The sequence below is a fragment of the Synchiropus splendidus genome, chromosome 1 (assembly GCF_027744825.2).
Source record: "Synchiropus splendidus isolate RoL2022-P1 chromosome 1, RoL_Sspl_1.0, whole genome shotgun sequence".
NCBI lineage: Eukaryota > Metazoa > Chordata > Actinopteri > Syngnathiformes > Callionymidae > Synchiropus > Synchiropus splendidus.
The window spans coordinates 13274895-13290592 of NC_071334.1; the positions used below are offsets into that span (position 1 = coordinate 13274895).

Here is a 15698-nt window from a genome sequence, read left to right on the forward strand (position 1 = left end):
ACGTATGATATATTTTCACATTCAAACGTGCCATTTAAAATTTCAGTCAAAGAAGAGTAATATTAAGGTTAAAAATAGGGAGGGAAGGAAGGCAGGAAGTTGCTTTTTTACCCGTCGTGCTCTGCGCGTGAGTTATATAAACCTCGCTCTCCCGTGCCACTGCCTCATTCCTCTCGCTAACACACTCGGGTAAGTATGTGTCCTTAGACACCCGCTTTACATAAAATGCTGTGGACTGAAATGTCCCATATATTAGCGCCATGTATATGCGTGAGTTTGCTTAAGTCTTTTATTCATGTAAGCTTACTTATATGAGCATGTTGTCTTAGTAGGCCGCCGCCACGTGTTAGCAATGGTGCTACTGCTAATGGTTTTTTGCGTCTTCAACTATCTCTCGGCATCCTGTGAATATGTGATGATAAAAATGTTGGTAGGGACATCTGATGTAAAGTGAAGAATGCCAACATTTCTGATCAACACGGGATACTTGCCGTTCGTTCACGTATTCAGCGGCAACGTGGGCTTTTTAGCATCTGTAGTTCAACTTGTTTCATTTCCCTCCAGGTGCTGAGTCTTCGTGTCTGCGTCAATGTGACCGGTACGTCCGATCTCTTTTTGTTCTCGTTTAAAGCCTGGCAGCGTCGGTGATGATTTATGAATAAGAGTAGTGGACAGAAGTTATTTCTGAGAGACATGACTCTGAGACCCCAGACCTTATTTTCATATGTAACTTCTTTTGATAAGTGCCTGTAAGTGACCGAGCATTCTCTCTGCAGTTGTGTCGCAGCAATCCAGGGTGGGAAGATAAAGCACCATGGCTGAAGAGGTGGGTATTTTGTGCCGTGGGCCACGTGCTTCTGTAGTTGCACCACGTGTTTTGCTTGGCCTGTGGACATCCGGTCAATGCTTTGGTTTCACTTGGTGCAGTCCACAGGAGTTTTTGTGCTGCACAATGTTTGCTCGGATGTGCTGCTGATGCTCTGTGCTATGAAATCGATACACTAGTTGACTATAGTTTTACAATGATATAGCTACAAGCATCTTTAAGTAGTTTGAGTTTGCAACTTGGGCATTTGCTCTAAATTTGAAGTGTGCAGCACTTGAGACGGTGGAATGAACGTTTAGTGGAGCACATGCTGCTGAATCAACTCTGTGCAGCTCGGTGTCTATGATGACAAATATTTGCTACTCTTGACAAGATGGATGACGATAAAACAACCACCTCATTTGGGATCTGAGACACTTGATTTTTGCCTCCCAAGTTCAGGTGTGTCTCTCGTCCGAGTCTAATCGTATGTCCTGTTACAGGTCCTCCTCTGGAGCGCCACATGCATGACCTACTCTGAAGGTAAAATCCCTCATATGGCTGTATGAACCTTAATGATGACTGTCAATGATGAATTTTGTTTAAAAAACAATGGGAATCTCTCTGAATCAGGGTGAAAGAGTGCTTTGTTACTGATGCAGTTATAGTTTCTCATAACTACATTGTACCACATCTATTGATTTTAATGCAGGTGTCTTGCCCTTGCAGGTTGTAAAGTCTCTTGATGCCTCGTGGTGAGTTGACTGCACTTTTGGCCGTTTGTTCTAACCATTGCAATGATGAGTACATAGTTCAGCGGATACAGATGAAGAACAACCATGTCTTTCGCTCCTATCTGATGCTTTGCTCTTCAAGTGTTTAGCAATGTTGCCTTTGAAGTGGTTTTAATGGCCCCCTTCTCTTTGTAGGTCATTTCATCGGTGAAGAGCGCAGGTAACGGCCAGTTTTGGTTCGTCCACACGTATGGTGATACAATGATGTCTGCATAGTTCAGCTGAATAAATCATGACGAACGATCTTTCGCTCCTATCTGATGTATCCTCAGTCAGTGATTGACTAGATGAAGTGCTGGAACCTTTAAAAAAAAATTTTTTTCCCTTTCTAGGTTCACCTGGTGATGACATGGCAGATCCTTCAGCAGATGAAGTGAGTACTCTCGGTTTTGTAACTGCTGTGCAGAAGAGATGATGAATGTGAATCAGGTCTCTGATCCAGTTGAGGATATAAAGTCACACTATTCTGATCTGACTGTAATGTTTCAGCTGATGAAAAGGGCTTAGAAGCTTACTGACTTCACTTTCTCTGCAGGTGAAGAGTTGGCCACAAGTCTGATCACAAGTTGCCAGCTGAAGGTGAGCCTGCAGATGTTGACTTGGCAAATGACTCCATGGTCACAATCAGTTGGGATTCAATTGATGTGTTGCTGACCTGAGTGATGAATGATATGACTGACTACAGTATGAAGTCACCTATATTAGCTCTAGCTGATCAGGTCACTGTGCCCTTGTCTTGCTCTTGTTGAACTCGTAAGTCTTACTGAACTGTGTCCCTCATTGCAGGAGCCTGAAGAGCTGCAGGACGTGCTGCACAATGTGCTGTGAGTGTCGCATGAAGAGGACTAGCTGTGTCTTGGTTGTGGGTTCAGTGATGTTCGAACAAATGTCTGACCTGAACTACAGTGTGGACAGTCTATGTTGCTGAGTAACCCGTGACCTTTGAGGTGAGACTGACTCTACCTCTTAAAATGAATTTTATTTTCTTTGATCAGGAGGTAACTGCAGCCAGACAGCAGTGCTTGCTTGGAGAGGCCTTGATCTTGGTGAGTTTCAGGAGCGTTTGAGACAAACATGCCATGATCCGCTAGCCATGATGTCTGATTTTGCCAGATGAATTCTGCTGATTATAACCCAAACCGTTCCATTATTTTATCTGAGCTAGTGTTTGACTTGTTGGAGAATCAGGTGTGGCACTGCTGCTTCTTACAAGCGTCTCTCTTCAGGTGCTGCCAAGATGCAACCACGCCCCCTGTTGGAAGTCACGAGGAGGCAGTCGTGTTACAATGAAACTGAATAAAAGTGAATATATTTCTGATTCCTGTGTCTTTATCCTTTCAATGTCCTTTAAAGTGACCTTTGAAGTCGGGTTTACCAGTTGCATTTAAACAATTCTTGACTAAGTGATAAGGTCAATGGTTAAATGTATTTTGCAGCACAATTTCGTTTGACTAGTAATGGACTCAAAATGAACAAGTTGTATCTAGATATGGAAGTTGGTAAAAAAAAAAAAAGGCTGTATAACTTTTCCTAGCTACTTTTCTGACGGAATTGGTGGTGGGCACAGTTATGCACTGAAATTTAGATGCAGTTGAGCAGCTGCATGTCTGGTTGGATGCCTGATATGGTGAGCTGTTGCTGGACAGGTGAACGTTATTCACGGAAACACAATGGGGGAATTGGAGCACCTTAGGCAATACGATACCAGAACAATTTAAGACGCTTTTATATACAGTATACAATAAGAAAGGTACCCTTTATTTTTATGGTCCCACGGCTGATTTCGTTTAAACGTATATCCTATCTTGTAATAGTCTTACTCGTTCCGCGAAATGCTGGGTCGGAACCAGCGTGACCGGGCGCACTGACCGCCTTCCCACCGTTACGTAACGTCGCTCCGCCCCCTGCCATTGTCAGAGAGGGAGGAGCGGAGTTGGCCCTGCCGTGACCAGACGGCCTGCCACATCCATGGTACCCGGCTCCAGACCCTGGATGCGGCGTCTCGTCTCGTTCTGCCCGCCTCTCTGCTGCCTGCTCACCGATGTTGGCGCGCTGGTTCCCGCCGCTGCTGCTGGTTCTGTCCGCGGAGGCCGACTTCTTCCAGCTGGACTCCATCTCCAACACCACCACTTACTACTTCAACTACATCTACTGTAACATCTGGGAGGGCGAGTGCCAGCCCCATCACGACGATGCGACCCAGCAAGGTGAGGAGCGCGGGTGGTGTGGCACGCGGACAGGAAGTCTCACTGCTGTGCTGTCAGTTCCCACCAGGGACCTGTGGGCAGGTTTTCCTCAGGACTACGTGAGTCTGGCCCAGCAGTGGTACTGTAGCCTGGGTCAGTGCTGTGAATCCGGAGACTGCAGGATCACCAACAACATCTCAGGTACTGGGTCAGTGCGTGCAACACCACTGTGACGCGTTCAGGTGCGGTGAGAGATTTACCACCGCCATTAAAATGGCTGAATACTAGTCATTAGTCATAGAGTTTTACAAATTATCTCAGCCATACACTGCCTGCCATGAAGTCATGTGCAGGGCACTTTGAGACTAGCATGACGGTTTTATTTATGATATTTTATTTGTGGACAGCGGAAGTCTAGACCGTTCAATGACTGACCTGTCAACCTCTGGTCCTTGAACATATCAGATCTCTTTGTGGCGCAAGTGTCGTGCCACCTCCACTGATGTGACATTTATGGTCTGTATATTTATAGTCTGTAGAGTAGTTGTAGGATGTGTATTTATATGTCATCTTTAGATATTTTGTAGTAATATTCTATAGTGTTAAATGTTACATGTTCAAAGTGCAAAGTGCTATTTTAAAAAATACGGTCACTTTTTAAATAATATAATTTGTATTTCAATTACGTAGATTTGTTCATAAAAAGTCAGTTTTTTCCTAAAAAATTCATTCATTAATTTTCAATTCTGAATTCATTGCCAGATTCGTAGTTCTTCAATTGTCACAAATCAATTGTATGTATAAAATATATAGTATACATACACACATACATAATTTAAAACGTGTTTTGAACTTAAATATTTATTTGTCATTATAATCTGTATTTATTATTTTTTATGTATTTGTTGTTTACTTATTTTCTTTTAAGTAGCCATTTTTTTAATTGAATATTGTTGCAGAGCTAAATGCAGTATTAAAATGTTACCCCTGGAGGTGCTGGATGTGTATGTCGTCAGTGATGATAGTACTAGATTATTTGTTATTTGTGTGTTATTATTTGAGTTAATTTTAATTATTGTTTTCTCCGTTATTTTCTATGGATTTTAAGTATATTTTGGGGGAAAACTGTTGAACCATGCCAGTCTGTCACCAGTGTCCCTGTATGTAATGCAGCCTAGTTCAATTTACACTGCTAAACCTCTGTTCTTGGAATTTCACATTGTGAAGGGTAGTTTTGTGGTTTAGATCATATGTTGACAAAAAATTCTCTCAAATGTTGCATGGTAATGTCTCTGGGTTTACACAGCTATATTCCGCAGTTAGATGTTTTGTTGGTTCTGTTATATTATAATAAATTTTAATCTATTTGTCTTGGTCAAGGACACCTAACATCACATGACCGTCAGACCACCTGTGTTTAATGTCAAAGTGTCGAAATGATATCTGCATCCAAATTTTGCATCACCCTTTATCTCTTGTTTGCAGGTCTGGCGAAGGACCTTCAGACGAAGCTGCACGGCCAGCACCTGGTCCAGTCAGTGGTTCTGAAAGCCGTCCAGGGTTTCGTCAAAAACCCAGAGTCCAACAAACCCCTGACCCTCTCCTTTCACGGCTGGTCTGGCACTGGCAAAAACTTTGTGGCTCGGATCATCGCTGATAACCTTTATCGAGACGGGGTGAAGAGCGAGTGCGTTCGCCTGTTCATCGCCCCGTTCCATTTCCCACACGCTCGGCTGGTGGACACGTACAAGGTGGGAGGCTTTTGTGCAATCTGTGATGCATTTTGAGCCAAAAAGCATCTGGCGTTCTAGTTCACTGTGTTGGGTGGGTTTCTGGCCCCTCTCCAACCGAGTCAAAGGTAACTGTGTGACTCGGGTCAGACTGAAGTTTGCACAATCACTGTGTCAGATTGCAAAATAGACGTGGTCCAACCTGTGAGATGATGCTGCGACCTTGAGACTAAAACATTGGGAAATTACAGCAGTTTGGAACGTGCCACTCAGTGCAGATATAACAGTGGTCACTATTATCTAATGCAATAGGTTCCAAATATTTGGTTGGAATTAATGGGTTGATATTTATTTTTCTATATCAGTCATGTCACGAGCCAGTCCAGGATTTTAAGGTGTCGACTAAGAGGTCCCAAAATGCACTCCAACAGTAAAATTTTTTTAGATGTCTTCAGTGTTGCAGTCACAAAGCTGTGAGATCACCCAGGTCTTAAACCTGGCTCCCTGTTTGGGGTTTGAGGGACACACACTCAGATGGAACCATTGCATCTCTGTCCCTCCAGGGTCAGCTCCGAGAGGCGATCCGGGACATGGTGTTGCGATGTCCTCAAACTCTGTTCATTTTTGATGAGGCTGAAAAACTGCACCCAGGACTCATCGATGCTATCAAGCCCTACATGGACCACTACGACACCGTGGATGGGGTCAACTACCGCAGGGCTATCTTCCTCTTCCTCAGGTCGGTTCCTGGAGATCTTTGGATGTTTCTTAGTTGGTGGCTTGTAGACAATATCTGGTGTCAAAAGAAGCACTTTTTAATGTCATTGGTTCATGTGCGTGACTGTAGCAACATCGGAGGGGCGACAATAAACGATGTTGCGCTGGACTTTTGGCACTCTGGTCAGAACCGTGAGGATATTGGGATGGAAGACCTGGAACATCGCCTACGAGCCGAAACCATGGAGACTCAAGGTACGGACCTGTTTTTCAAATGGTGCGGTGTAACTACCATCAGCACATCGACGTGGCTCAAGTGAGTTTACAGTTCACTCAAGGCTAGAGTTACAAAGGAGGTCTGTGGACTCCTGCAGTGCTGAGGTCAGCATATGTTACCACTGAAGTATTTGTCTAGTAATGCATGTAGAATATGGACCCTGCGGTAAAGTTGAGAAATGATTCACAGGGAAGCCTTACTGCAATGGGTTTAAAAGAAACAAGCAACCAAACACCACTTTTGAAACATCGTGGAAGGCTCAACTGAGCCATCTATCTCAGGCATCAAATGTGCTCCTACCACCTGTTTTGGTCCTTGAAACACACACGTTTTTTTCTGGATATATTTGGATCCACAGATCAGCCACTAAGAAAGTACAGTAGTCGACTGAATAAATGTAATTGCCAAATCAGGGATTGGTACCCGTGAGTTCATACACTGTCAACATTGACTCTCAGTCATATTGCTGCAGCAGCTCATGTCCGTCACCCCTGGACCGATGTTGTCCATCAGATCTTTGGCTAATATTTGCTTTTGTGTCCAGGTGGGTTTGCACAGAGTGAGCTCATGTCTGGTCACCTGATCGACTTCTTCGTGCCCTTCCTGCCTCTCGAGTACCGTCATGTCAAACTGTGTGCCCGCGACGCCTACGCGGCCCGGGGCCTGGAGACGGACGAGGCCACGCTGGACGAGGTGGCCAAGGCCATGCTGTATGTGCCCAAAGAGGAGAGACTGTTCTCAGCTCAGGGATGCAAGTCCATACCACAACGGATCAACTTCTTCCTCCCGTAGAAGACACGGGGGGCGACGTGGAGGACATGCCAGCTCATGTGACACGTGGGCTCCAGTCTGCTCTGGCCCTCACTGATCTCTCCTGGTCTGTCAGAGAAGACCAGGAGCCAAGGTGACCTGGCAGCCTGTGGGGAGAGGAGCGGAGCCTGAAGTGGTCAGCATGCCTGCCGTCTGCCGCTACTCCCTTTGCCCGGTTACCATCATCAGTGTCTCAGTGTGAGATGTCTAATATACAGTATTTATTTTGCAAATCCCGAACCCCCACCCCATCCTACCAAAGTGTAGGTTGCACTCTTTCTATTGTGAGGTCTTTTTGTGTTGTACATTCATTGAATTGTGGGGATTATTGATTTGAACAGTTATATCTTACAGTATTAAGTACTGTTACGCATAAGATACAGTATATTGATGCCACTGGTGTCACTGCGAGACGAGTAGAGAAGAAACAGCGCTTTACAGTGTTGTAAGAGAAATGATGATATTTTTAATTATAATGTTTTATATCATGTTTAGCTGTGTCTATACACACCATTTCTAATTGTTTTTTGTGTCAGTTTCATCATGAAGTGAATAATTCAGTCGGTCTTATTACCCTCTTCATTGCACTTCAGCTTCTGATCTGCTGAGTTTGTGCCAACCTCACACCACTCAGGATGTGTTTCAGTTTCAAATAAACATATTCACATGTAGAAGTTTGTTATTGTCAAATGCTTTCTTTTGCGACCAGATATTCCCCAACATGAGTGGAGTTTGATAGTCTGGTCACCTCGTCACGTGTTCCACCAAAACCAACCTGACTTCCTGATGACAAACCCCTTCATGATCGATTCACAACAAAGCCGCAGCCAACATAATGATATTTTGCCGTATTTTATTGTGTTTGATGCATATATATATATATCTTTTAGATCAAACTGTTCTTCAGATGAACAGCCGTCATACCATCATTTTTTTAAACACTCGCTTGTTTGTGGACACAAACATCGCAGGAAAACAAGAGAAGACGTCCTAAACTGCCACATTTTGTATTTGAATTGTAAATGTTTGTTTGGACGTCCTCATCCACCCGAGCGCATCATCCTTCCTTGGGCGTGTACCCGACAAACGCGTGGTCTCCTCTGATTGGCCACTGGGAGCCTACCGACTCGCTCGTCATCCTGTCATTGGCTATCGCGTTTTCACTGTCTGCTGATCTCGTCACTGATTGGCTGAGAGCACTGCCAATTCTCCCACCGTGTCCGGCTTAGGCGACCAGTCACAGCCAGACATCTGTTCGGAGCCGAGAGTAGCATCGTTGGTCTTCCTCCACCATCCGAGCTGCCCGAGAGACGACGGCGGCTCCCCGGTGAACATTTGCCTGCACTCCTGCTGCTCTTCTTGGCTCGGCTGGTGTCGTGTCTGTGCCCGGGTCGCTATGACTGCTGTGTCTATGCTGCTGATGGCCGCAGCGGCTGTCTCCGCTCTGGCCGAGTCCACTGTGTATTTCCGCGAGCAGTTTGAGGACGCAGGTGAGCTCCTTCACTTATTAAAACAATTCAACCTTCTTTTGTTTTGTTTATTATTTGTGCATTCCTTACACTCCAGCATTACAGTGACTACTGCTCCTGGCGTGTAGGCGACACATGTCCTAGAATAACATGTTTCATTGTCACCTTGACTTCAACGATGCTGTGTTGCGGGGTTATTGCTGTGCTAGATTTCAAATGTCATTCATGTGTTCATTCATCTTTGCCCCCCTCTCCTTCCTCATCACCCCCAGCCATCCAACCTCCCCTCCCCCCCTCCTGAACATCCCTGGTCAGTGACTGTAACTGCCTCCCCCTGAGGCTCCCTGTTCCTCCATCACCCCAAACACACGTCTCTGCTGCACCTTGAAATGCAAACCTGGAACACGCTCTTTTCATTTCCAGATGCTTGGGAGAGTCGCTGGACAGAGTCCAAGCACAAGTCTGACTATGGCAAATTCCTCCTGACCGCAGGGAAGTTCTACGGAGATGCTGAGAAAGATAAAGGTGAGAGGAAAGTGGCAGGTGAACCTCCTTTGGTAAACGAACGACGGTGTCGACAACTTCAGCTGGAGTCACAGGATTCTGCGACAGCAGAGACGAGTGACTTGTCAGTTCTAAAGAAAGCAAATATGATTATGTAAGTGTGTTGATCATGCACAACAATATGTCAGAAAAGAGAGAAAACAATACAATGAATAAACAGATCACACCCTTTAAGGTAGCAGCTTCGCAGCAAAATGCTCTTCAGTGTGTTTGTCAGTGCTGCCAGTCATCGATCAAAGGCTGTAAATCTGTCCGTCTTGATGTCAATATGTCTGATTGACTGCATGTCCCATGAAGCACTCGTGGCCCATTCAGAGTCTTGAATTGATATTTCAATTTAAGTTGGTGTTGACAGGCTCTTAGACCTTGCATTCAAGTCAGGCAAAAATAACTTTGACACGATGGGCTACGGTGAATTTTAACACGTGAGGGGACAGTTGTAGAAGAATACGAAGACGTGCATTTGAAGCACACTGGGGAAATATGTGTTTAGTGCATCAATGTTGTTCAGAAGTTAACAAATATTGAGTTCTTGTCGTCCTGAAGCCAAAGGTTGATTCATTACAAAATCAATGATGTGTTTATTTCTAAATGGGTCATGTTTGTTTTGGCTAATCAACACTATTGCAGTGTTGTGTAACGATTAAAATAATAAAACTATAAAACTATTTTTACAAAAAAAAAAAACCCAAAATGTATTTTTGTCTCTGTTAAATTGTGAAACTCTGAGACTGAAATGCTTTTATTTTTATTGAACTAATTTCAAAATGAAATTACTTACTACATTTAAGCATCATACTTGCCCAATATTCTGGCTTACTTGTTACTGTATTATTAAAACATAATACCGGTAGTTGTACTGTCTATTATGTATAATAGTAAAATCATAATAGACAGAAGAGCAACATTCACAAAAGCATAAACTAACTGCCAACGATGGTAGCAAGTAGAACGTGAGACCATGTAAATGATACACTTTTTTCCTTCAAACAAAAAATAATGCAATTTTGTGGAGATACGTTTATTATTAATTCACTAAGATTCACAGATGTCGTGAATGAGGGTCATGAAGCAGACAGGTGCGACCATAGAGTGGTGGAAGATTAAGTTGGAGGAGGCCGACTTGCAGCGGGAAATGCTGGAAAGTTACCAGACATAAATCAAACAAATGACGTGTAGTTCAGTCAATTATCGTGTTTTCAGTAGATTCAGTAGATAGTAGTACATTCATCAATAATTTCCTGATTCTCTGGAAAAATGATATAGAAATCAAAAGTGATTAAAACGCAACGTTGCCTCGACTCCAGGGCTGCAGACGAGCCAGGACGCCCGCTTCTACGCCATGTCTTCCCGTTTCGATGACTTCAGCAACAAGGGTCAGCCCCTCGTCATCCAGTTCACTGTCAAACATGAGCAGAACATCGACTGTGGTGGCGGGTACATCAAACTCTTCCCCTCTGACCTCAGTCAGGAGGACATGCACGGAGACTCCGTCTACAACATCATGTTTGGTAATGACATCTGCTCCCACACTTCTTTATGGCCACGTGGCATTGACTGACTCTGTTTCTTGGCCACAGGACCCGACATTTGTGGCCCCGGCACCAAGAAAGTGCATGTGATCTTCAACTACAAAGGCAAAAACCACCTCATTAACAAAGACATCAGATGTAAGGTGAGTATAAAAGACGTCCATATGCCAGATATAACTGAGTATATTATATACTGAGTTTATTCCAACATAAACAAATGAACACACAATGTCATCAGCCTGAGTGTGTTTTCTATCTGCTCTAGTCAAGTGGTGTATTATGAGATAAGATGTCTGCGCAGCATCAGTTGTAGCTGCTAACCTTGGGCTGTGATCATTGTCAGGACGTTGTTTTTTTTCTATCTGGGAGTGGGCGGGGCTACACCTTAGGTTAGGCTTGCGGTTCCTTGGTCACCTCCATGCCATTATCTCGCCTGCTACCATGATCTTTTACAAGCTCCCGCTGTCATAAGGACCAAGCGGTCCTTCCCTGTGGCGCTCACTCCATAGCGTCGTCCATCTCTGGCTCTGGAATAGCAGTGTGCTCCAGTTGGGTGCCTCTGCTCTGTGTCCTAACACTACTGCCACCCACTGTCCCATTGAGCTTGTCGAAGCCAAAGCAGTGTGTATGGGAATCAGCAGCTAGGTGGAGACATGCACCCCCTTGAGTGCCTCTCCACATTTAAGTGTTGCTTATATTATATAATTAATTCACTTTTTCTTGGTTTTTCAAGTTAATGGGTTGTCAATTAACTTTTTGTTATGACGATTGTCGACCATCCACAGAGCCTAACACACAAAACAAGAGACATTCCTCGTAAAATCTTCTCTGTACCTAGAACCAGCATTTCCTCTCTTGTTTTTTATGGCCTCAGAACCCAGTGGTCATCATCATCTGTGAAATCCATATTTAAAGTGTAAATATTACTCCAAATTGCTATGACAGTAACAGCGCCCTAAAGAAATACTCTTCAAGAACACACCAGCCCTGCTTATCTCCTCAAACCAAACAAATGAATATATCAGTAGCAATGTTTCGATCTTCTGCTCAATTGTTGTACAAGCAGTTTTGCAACAATATTGACTTCATTTCGTTTAAAGTTTCCACAAATCCTCAACTGTTAAGAAATGTGGCTGACATGTGAAGTCTACCGGTCACCAGTAATGTGCAAAATGCTGCGTGGCTTCTGAAGGATTCCCCACTGACCGATGCCGCTGCAGCGCATGCGCAACGCTCCACTCAGAACTACCAAAGACGGAACTGACTTTATAAACACAGCATCAATGAAGTACATCACCTGTCATGATACTATGGTGCTGAAACGTTATTGTTCATTGAACATTGATGCAGGATCGCACTCGCAGAACACCAGCGGTGGCGGTGTGTACTACATGGTCAAATAGGCGTTGACCAAATATATTTCACTCTGAACTGTAATGTTTGTAGTCTTAAAGTATGTTGGTATCATTGACCATTTGCCCTTTTGTAAAAGTTACATCTCCAGATCAACATGCATTGTTTTGTTTTCCAGGACGACGAGCACACTCACCTGTACACGCTGATAGTGAACCCAGATAACACCTACGAAGTGAAGATTGACAACAAGAAGGTTGAGTCTGGGAATCTGGAGGACGACTGGGACTTCCTCCCCCCAAAGAAAATCAAAGACCCGGAAGCCAAAAAGCCAGAAGACTGGGATGATCGGGAGAAGATCTCTGACCCCGATGACACCAAGCCAGAGGTGGCTGTTTTTCTCAACACATTTGTTCGATATTACTTTCGTTGGTGCCATTGTGTCTTACTTTTGTTGTCTGCTGAAAGAACTGGGACAAACCTGAGAACATCCCAGACCCAGATGCCAAAAAACCGGATGACTGGGATGATGAGATGGATGGAGAGTGGGAGCCTCCCATGGTGGCCAACCCTGAGTACAAGGTGAACAGCAAATAAAGAATCACTTGCCAATCGAACTTTGAGGGTACAAAAGTATTTCAGTGAAATTATTCTCGTTTGACACCCTAATGTTTCCATCACAGGGTGAGTGGAAGCCCAAAGAGATTGACAACCCTGCCTACAAAGGCAAGTGGATTCATCCCGAAATTGACAACCCCGAGTACACAGCCGATCCAGAGATCTACAAGTACGACAGCATTGGTGTGATTGGACTGGACCTGTGGCAGGTGAGAGGGGAGCGAGGAGTAGAAGAATGGGTGCGTTTGTTGTGTCCCGTTTCTCAAACGTCTGTTTTCTGTAGGTGAAGTCTGGCACCATCTTTGACAACTTCCTGATTACCAATGACCCAAGTCTTGCTGAAGAAGTTGGTGAAGAGACCTGGGGTAAAAGCAAGGTAACACAACATTGTTCTTGTCCATGTAGTTCCCGTACATTCAGACATGACTCGAACTCAGCTATAATAAAATGAGATGTGACGTGTTGGTGTCAAAAATTTAAAGTGGCCCCACTGTGCACATTGAGGTGGGAAGAGTGACAAGGACAACCAATAAGGCAGGTTTGGCATCCAGACAGTTCCCACAAGCCTTCCAAATCCTCTTCCAATGTTGTTCCGGTGTCGAGCCTGCCACCTACTGATGACTTTATGCTATGCAGTTTCATGCGGGAATTTATATTATTCTAGATTCTAATTATTTTCAAAGCAATTTTTATTTCACGTGAAACATTTATATCCTCAAAATATGAACATTGAGAATGAAGCCAGTCAGGACTACATGACTGGACGACCACTTCTGAATGATCTCACGTTACTTTGAGATCATTCATTGCTTTGACTGTTTCTTCAGTAAATGAAATTCTAATGAAACATCACATTAGCATTTTGCGCACATACTTTACTTCAGGGGAAACATTCATACTAACAATAGGTAAACAATTTTTTTACAACTTAATCACTCAGAAACACTTTTTTTCACGTTCCACAGTGTCTGGTGATATATCATGACTCATAAAGCAAAGCCTTTAATTGAATGTGGTTCATTACAAAGGCTGTTTCCATTTTAACAGGTTTATTCACAGGCTTTTACTGAAGCACTACATTGAGCAGGGCCCTTCATTTTCTTTTCATTTAAAAGACAATTTTAGTCAAACTCGAGTACTGTCTTGATCTAAAGGCTCATTATTATTATTATTACTACTGTATTTTATGTGAGCTCCACAACACTCAGACACCCTCTAGCAGATGTTTGTGTAGCTGACAGCTGCACGAAAACCCAGCATGATGCTCGAGGAGTGACTTGCTTCGGTTATTGAGTCTGCAACTCAACAAAATGAGCACCAACACTGAAAACTGAGATGCCAAACCAAATAATGATGCAATCCCAAACCCATGTTAATGAATAAAGACCTGTTTATGAAGTCCAAGCTAGTGTACAATTTCCTTTTCATCTTTACAATGTTTATAAAATATAAAAGAACACATAAAACCCTATTTCAAAGAAACTAAATTAAGACTGATCTCTGTGCAGCCCCAGCTGCAGTTGTCACCACTTTTGTCTTATGATGTCTCAATACTCTGTTAATTCTGTTCTGCCATTGTTTGACCACTGGTGGCTTTCAAAACGATTCCTATTTTTCAAATAATCTGCAGGACGCTGAGAAGAAGATGAAGGAGGCTCAAGAGGAGGAGGAGAGGAAGAAGCGAGAGGAAGAGGACAAACAGAGAAAAGAAGAGGCAAAAGACGAGGCAGAGGATGATGAAGAGGAGGAGGAGCGAGATGACGAGGAAGAGGAAGAGGAGGAGCGAGACGAAGAGGAGGAAGAGGACGACGAGGACACAGAATCACAACCGAAGGATGAGTTGTAAACCCAATGCAGGCCAGGACTCCTGAATGACCCTGGGTGGGATTTTCATTAGTTTGTTTACATTTGAAGGGCAGCAGTCTGAAGGGCCTCTCGGTTTCTTTTTTCAAAGTGCTACTACTTTTATTATTCATGTTTTTATTATTACTATATTATGTTATAGTACTAAAACAACATAGGAGCTCATATGAATTTGTCAAATTGAATGTGAAGACAGGAGATGAAAGAAGTTGTATGTTGTGTTGTTTACTTTGTTTTTCTACTCGAATCTGCTTTGTCTTTGATGGAGCGTGTGTGTGTGTGTGTGTGTGTGTGCGTGCGTGTGCGTGTGCGCGCGCGCGCGCGTGTATGTGTGTTTAATTTGTTGTTGTCAAACTAAATTGTAATTATCTAACCGGTAAACAAAGGGTACTTGACATGAGCCACTACATTACGTCAACACTGAGTGACTAAAAACACTGTTCTTTCATGACTTTTGTTACTTTTATGATGACTTCCTTAAGCTGTTCTATTCCCTTCACGTTTTTTTTTTCCAATATTGGTCCACATGATCATTTGTGTTTGAACAAGACAATACCAGTTTTGGCACTCCTGTGGTAGAAAACCTCCTTCTGTTTGTTATATGTGTGTCTTCACATTCTATCACTCATCGCCTCTGATGCCAACATGTCTGCACGGCCGTCCCAAAGACACTGGAAGTTGTTCCTTTTGTAAAAGACCATTTTTTTGTACTCATGGGAGTCGTGTGAAAGGGGGAGGATTTCCATGTTGCAGTGTGAAACAGACAATGGCTGCTCTGGTTAATAAAAAAAGAACAAGGAGTTCTTGTCTCATTTGAATTTAAGCATTCTATATGCTTCAGTCACAGATACAGTGGTCAACTGGAGGCACCCGGCTGCACTCGCTGATCCACATTCAAACATCCTGCCACAGGGAGTGTTTTGTTGAATTTGTGTTGTGACTTGTGTAGTCTTAATCATAATTAGATCACAGATACATTC

General features: G+C 43.6%; 2 protein-coding genes, 1 long non-coding RNA gene and 7 other non-coding genes across 10 annotated transcripts; all 10 read left to right on the forward strand.

Moving 5' to 3' along the window:
- Positions 1-146: 146 nt before the first annotated feature.
- On the forward strand, positions 147-2914 carry LOC128748483 (uncharacterized). The gene is made up of 11 exons (XR_008412799.1): positions 147-189; positions 565-598; positions 777-826; positions 1309-1348; positions 1535-1560; positions 1735-1759; positions 1932-1972; positions 2135-2178; positions 2386-2423; positions 2595-2645; positions 2826-2914. It is a non-coding gene; the product is annotated as an uncharacterized LOC128748483 (long non-coding RNA).
- Positions 403-482, forward strand: LOC128752993 (small nucleolar RNA SNORD74). Its single transcript, XR_008413744.1, has one exon. It is a non-coding gene; the product is annotated as a small nucleolar RNA SNORD74 (small nucleolar RNA).
- LOC128753003 (small nucleolar RNA SNORD75) lies at positions 640-707 on the forward strand. The gene has a single exon (XR_008413754.1). It is a non-coding gene; the product is annotated as a small nucleolar RNA SNORD75 (small nucleolar RNA).
- On the forward strand, positions 1164-1242 carry LOC128752984 (small nucleolar RNA SNORD24). The gene has a single exon (XR_008413735.1). It is a non-coding gene; the product is annotated as a small nucleolar RNA SNORD24 (small nucleolar RNA).
- On the forward strand, positions 1386-1469 carry LOC128752989 (small nucleolar RNA SNORD79). The gene has a single exon (XR_008413740.1). It is a non-coding gene; the product is annotated as a small nucleolar RNA SNORD79 (small nucleolar RNA).
- On the forward strand, positions 1595-1673 carry LOC128752994 (small nucleolar RNA snR60/Z15/Z230/Z193/J17). The gene has a single exon (XR_008413745.1). It is a non-coding gene; the product is annotated as a small nucleolar RNA snR60/Z15/Z230/Z193/J17 (small nucleolar RNA).
- LOC128753002 (small nucleolar RNA SNORD77) lies at positions 1796-1867 on the forward strand. The gene has a single exon (XR_008413753.1). It is a non-coding gene; the product is annotated as a small nucleolar RNA SNORD77 (small nucleolar RNA).
- On the forward strand, positions 2688-2763 carry LOC128752992 (small nucleolar RNA SNORD47). Its single transcript, XR_008413743.1, has one exon. It is a non-coding gene; the product is annotated as a small nucleolar RNA SNORD47 (small nucleolar RNA).
- A 544-nt stretch (positions 2915-3458) lies between the features above and the next one.
- On the forward strand, positions 3459-7993 carry tor3a (torsin family 3, member A). Its single transcript, XM_053885572.1, has 6 exons — positions 3459-3806; positions 3864-3986; positions 5271-5536; positions 6079-6254; positions 6363-6487; positions 7054-7993. The coding sequence occupies exons 1-6, from the start codon at positions 3641-3643 to the stop codon at positions 7299-7301; spliced, it is 1104 nt and encodes a 367-aa protein (XP_053741547.1). The 5' UTR covers positions 3459-3640; the 3' UTR covers positions 7302-7993.
- Positions 7994-8557: 564 nt separating this feature from the next.
- calr (calreticulin) lies at positions 8558-15515 on the forward strand. Its single transcript, XM_053870792.1, has 9 exons — positions 8558-8809; positions 9212-9313; positions 10660-10863; positions 10933-11027; positions 12416-12625; positions 12706-12819; positions 12921-13064; positions 13139-13231; positions 14486-15515. Exons 1-9 carry the CDS (start codon positions 8716-8718, stop codon positions 14699-14701), a joined length of 1272 nt encoding a protein of 423 aa, XP_053726767.1. The 5' UTR covers positions 8558-8715; the 3' UTR covers positions 14702-15515.
- Positions 15516-15698: the final 183 nt, after the last annotated feature.

Coding starts and splice junctions, on each gene's coding strand:
- tor3a (XM_053885572.1), top strand. CDS start 3,641: ATGTTGGCGCGCTGGTTCCCGCCGCTGCTGCTGGTTCTGTCCGCGGAG. Junction 3,807..3,863: donor CGACGATGCGACCCAGCAAG/GTGAGGAGCGCG, acceptor CTGTGCTGTCAG/TTCCCACCAGGGACCTGTGG. Junction 6,255..6,362: donor GCTATCTTCCTCTTCCTCAG/GTCGGTTCCTGG, acceptor GCGTGACTGTAG/CAACATCGGAGGGGCGACAA.
- calr (XM_053870792.1), top strand. CDS start 8,716: ATGACTGCTGTGTCTATGCTGCTGATGGCCGCAGCGGCTGTCTCCGCT. Junction 12,626..12,705: donor CCGATGACACCAAGCCAGAG/GTGGCTGTTTTT, acceptor GTCTGCTGAAAG/AACTGGGACAAACCTGAGAA. Junction 13,232..14,485: donor AGACCTGGGGTAAAAGCAAG/GTAACACAACAT, acceptor AATAATCTGCAG/GACGCTGAGAAGAAGATGAA.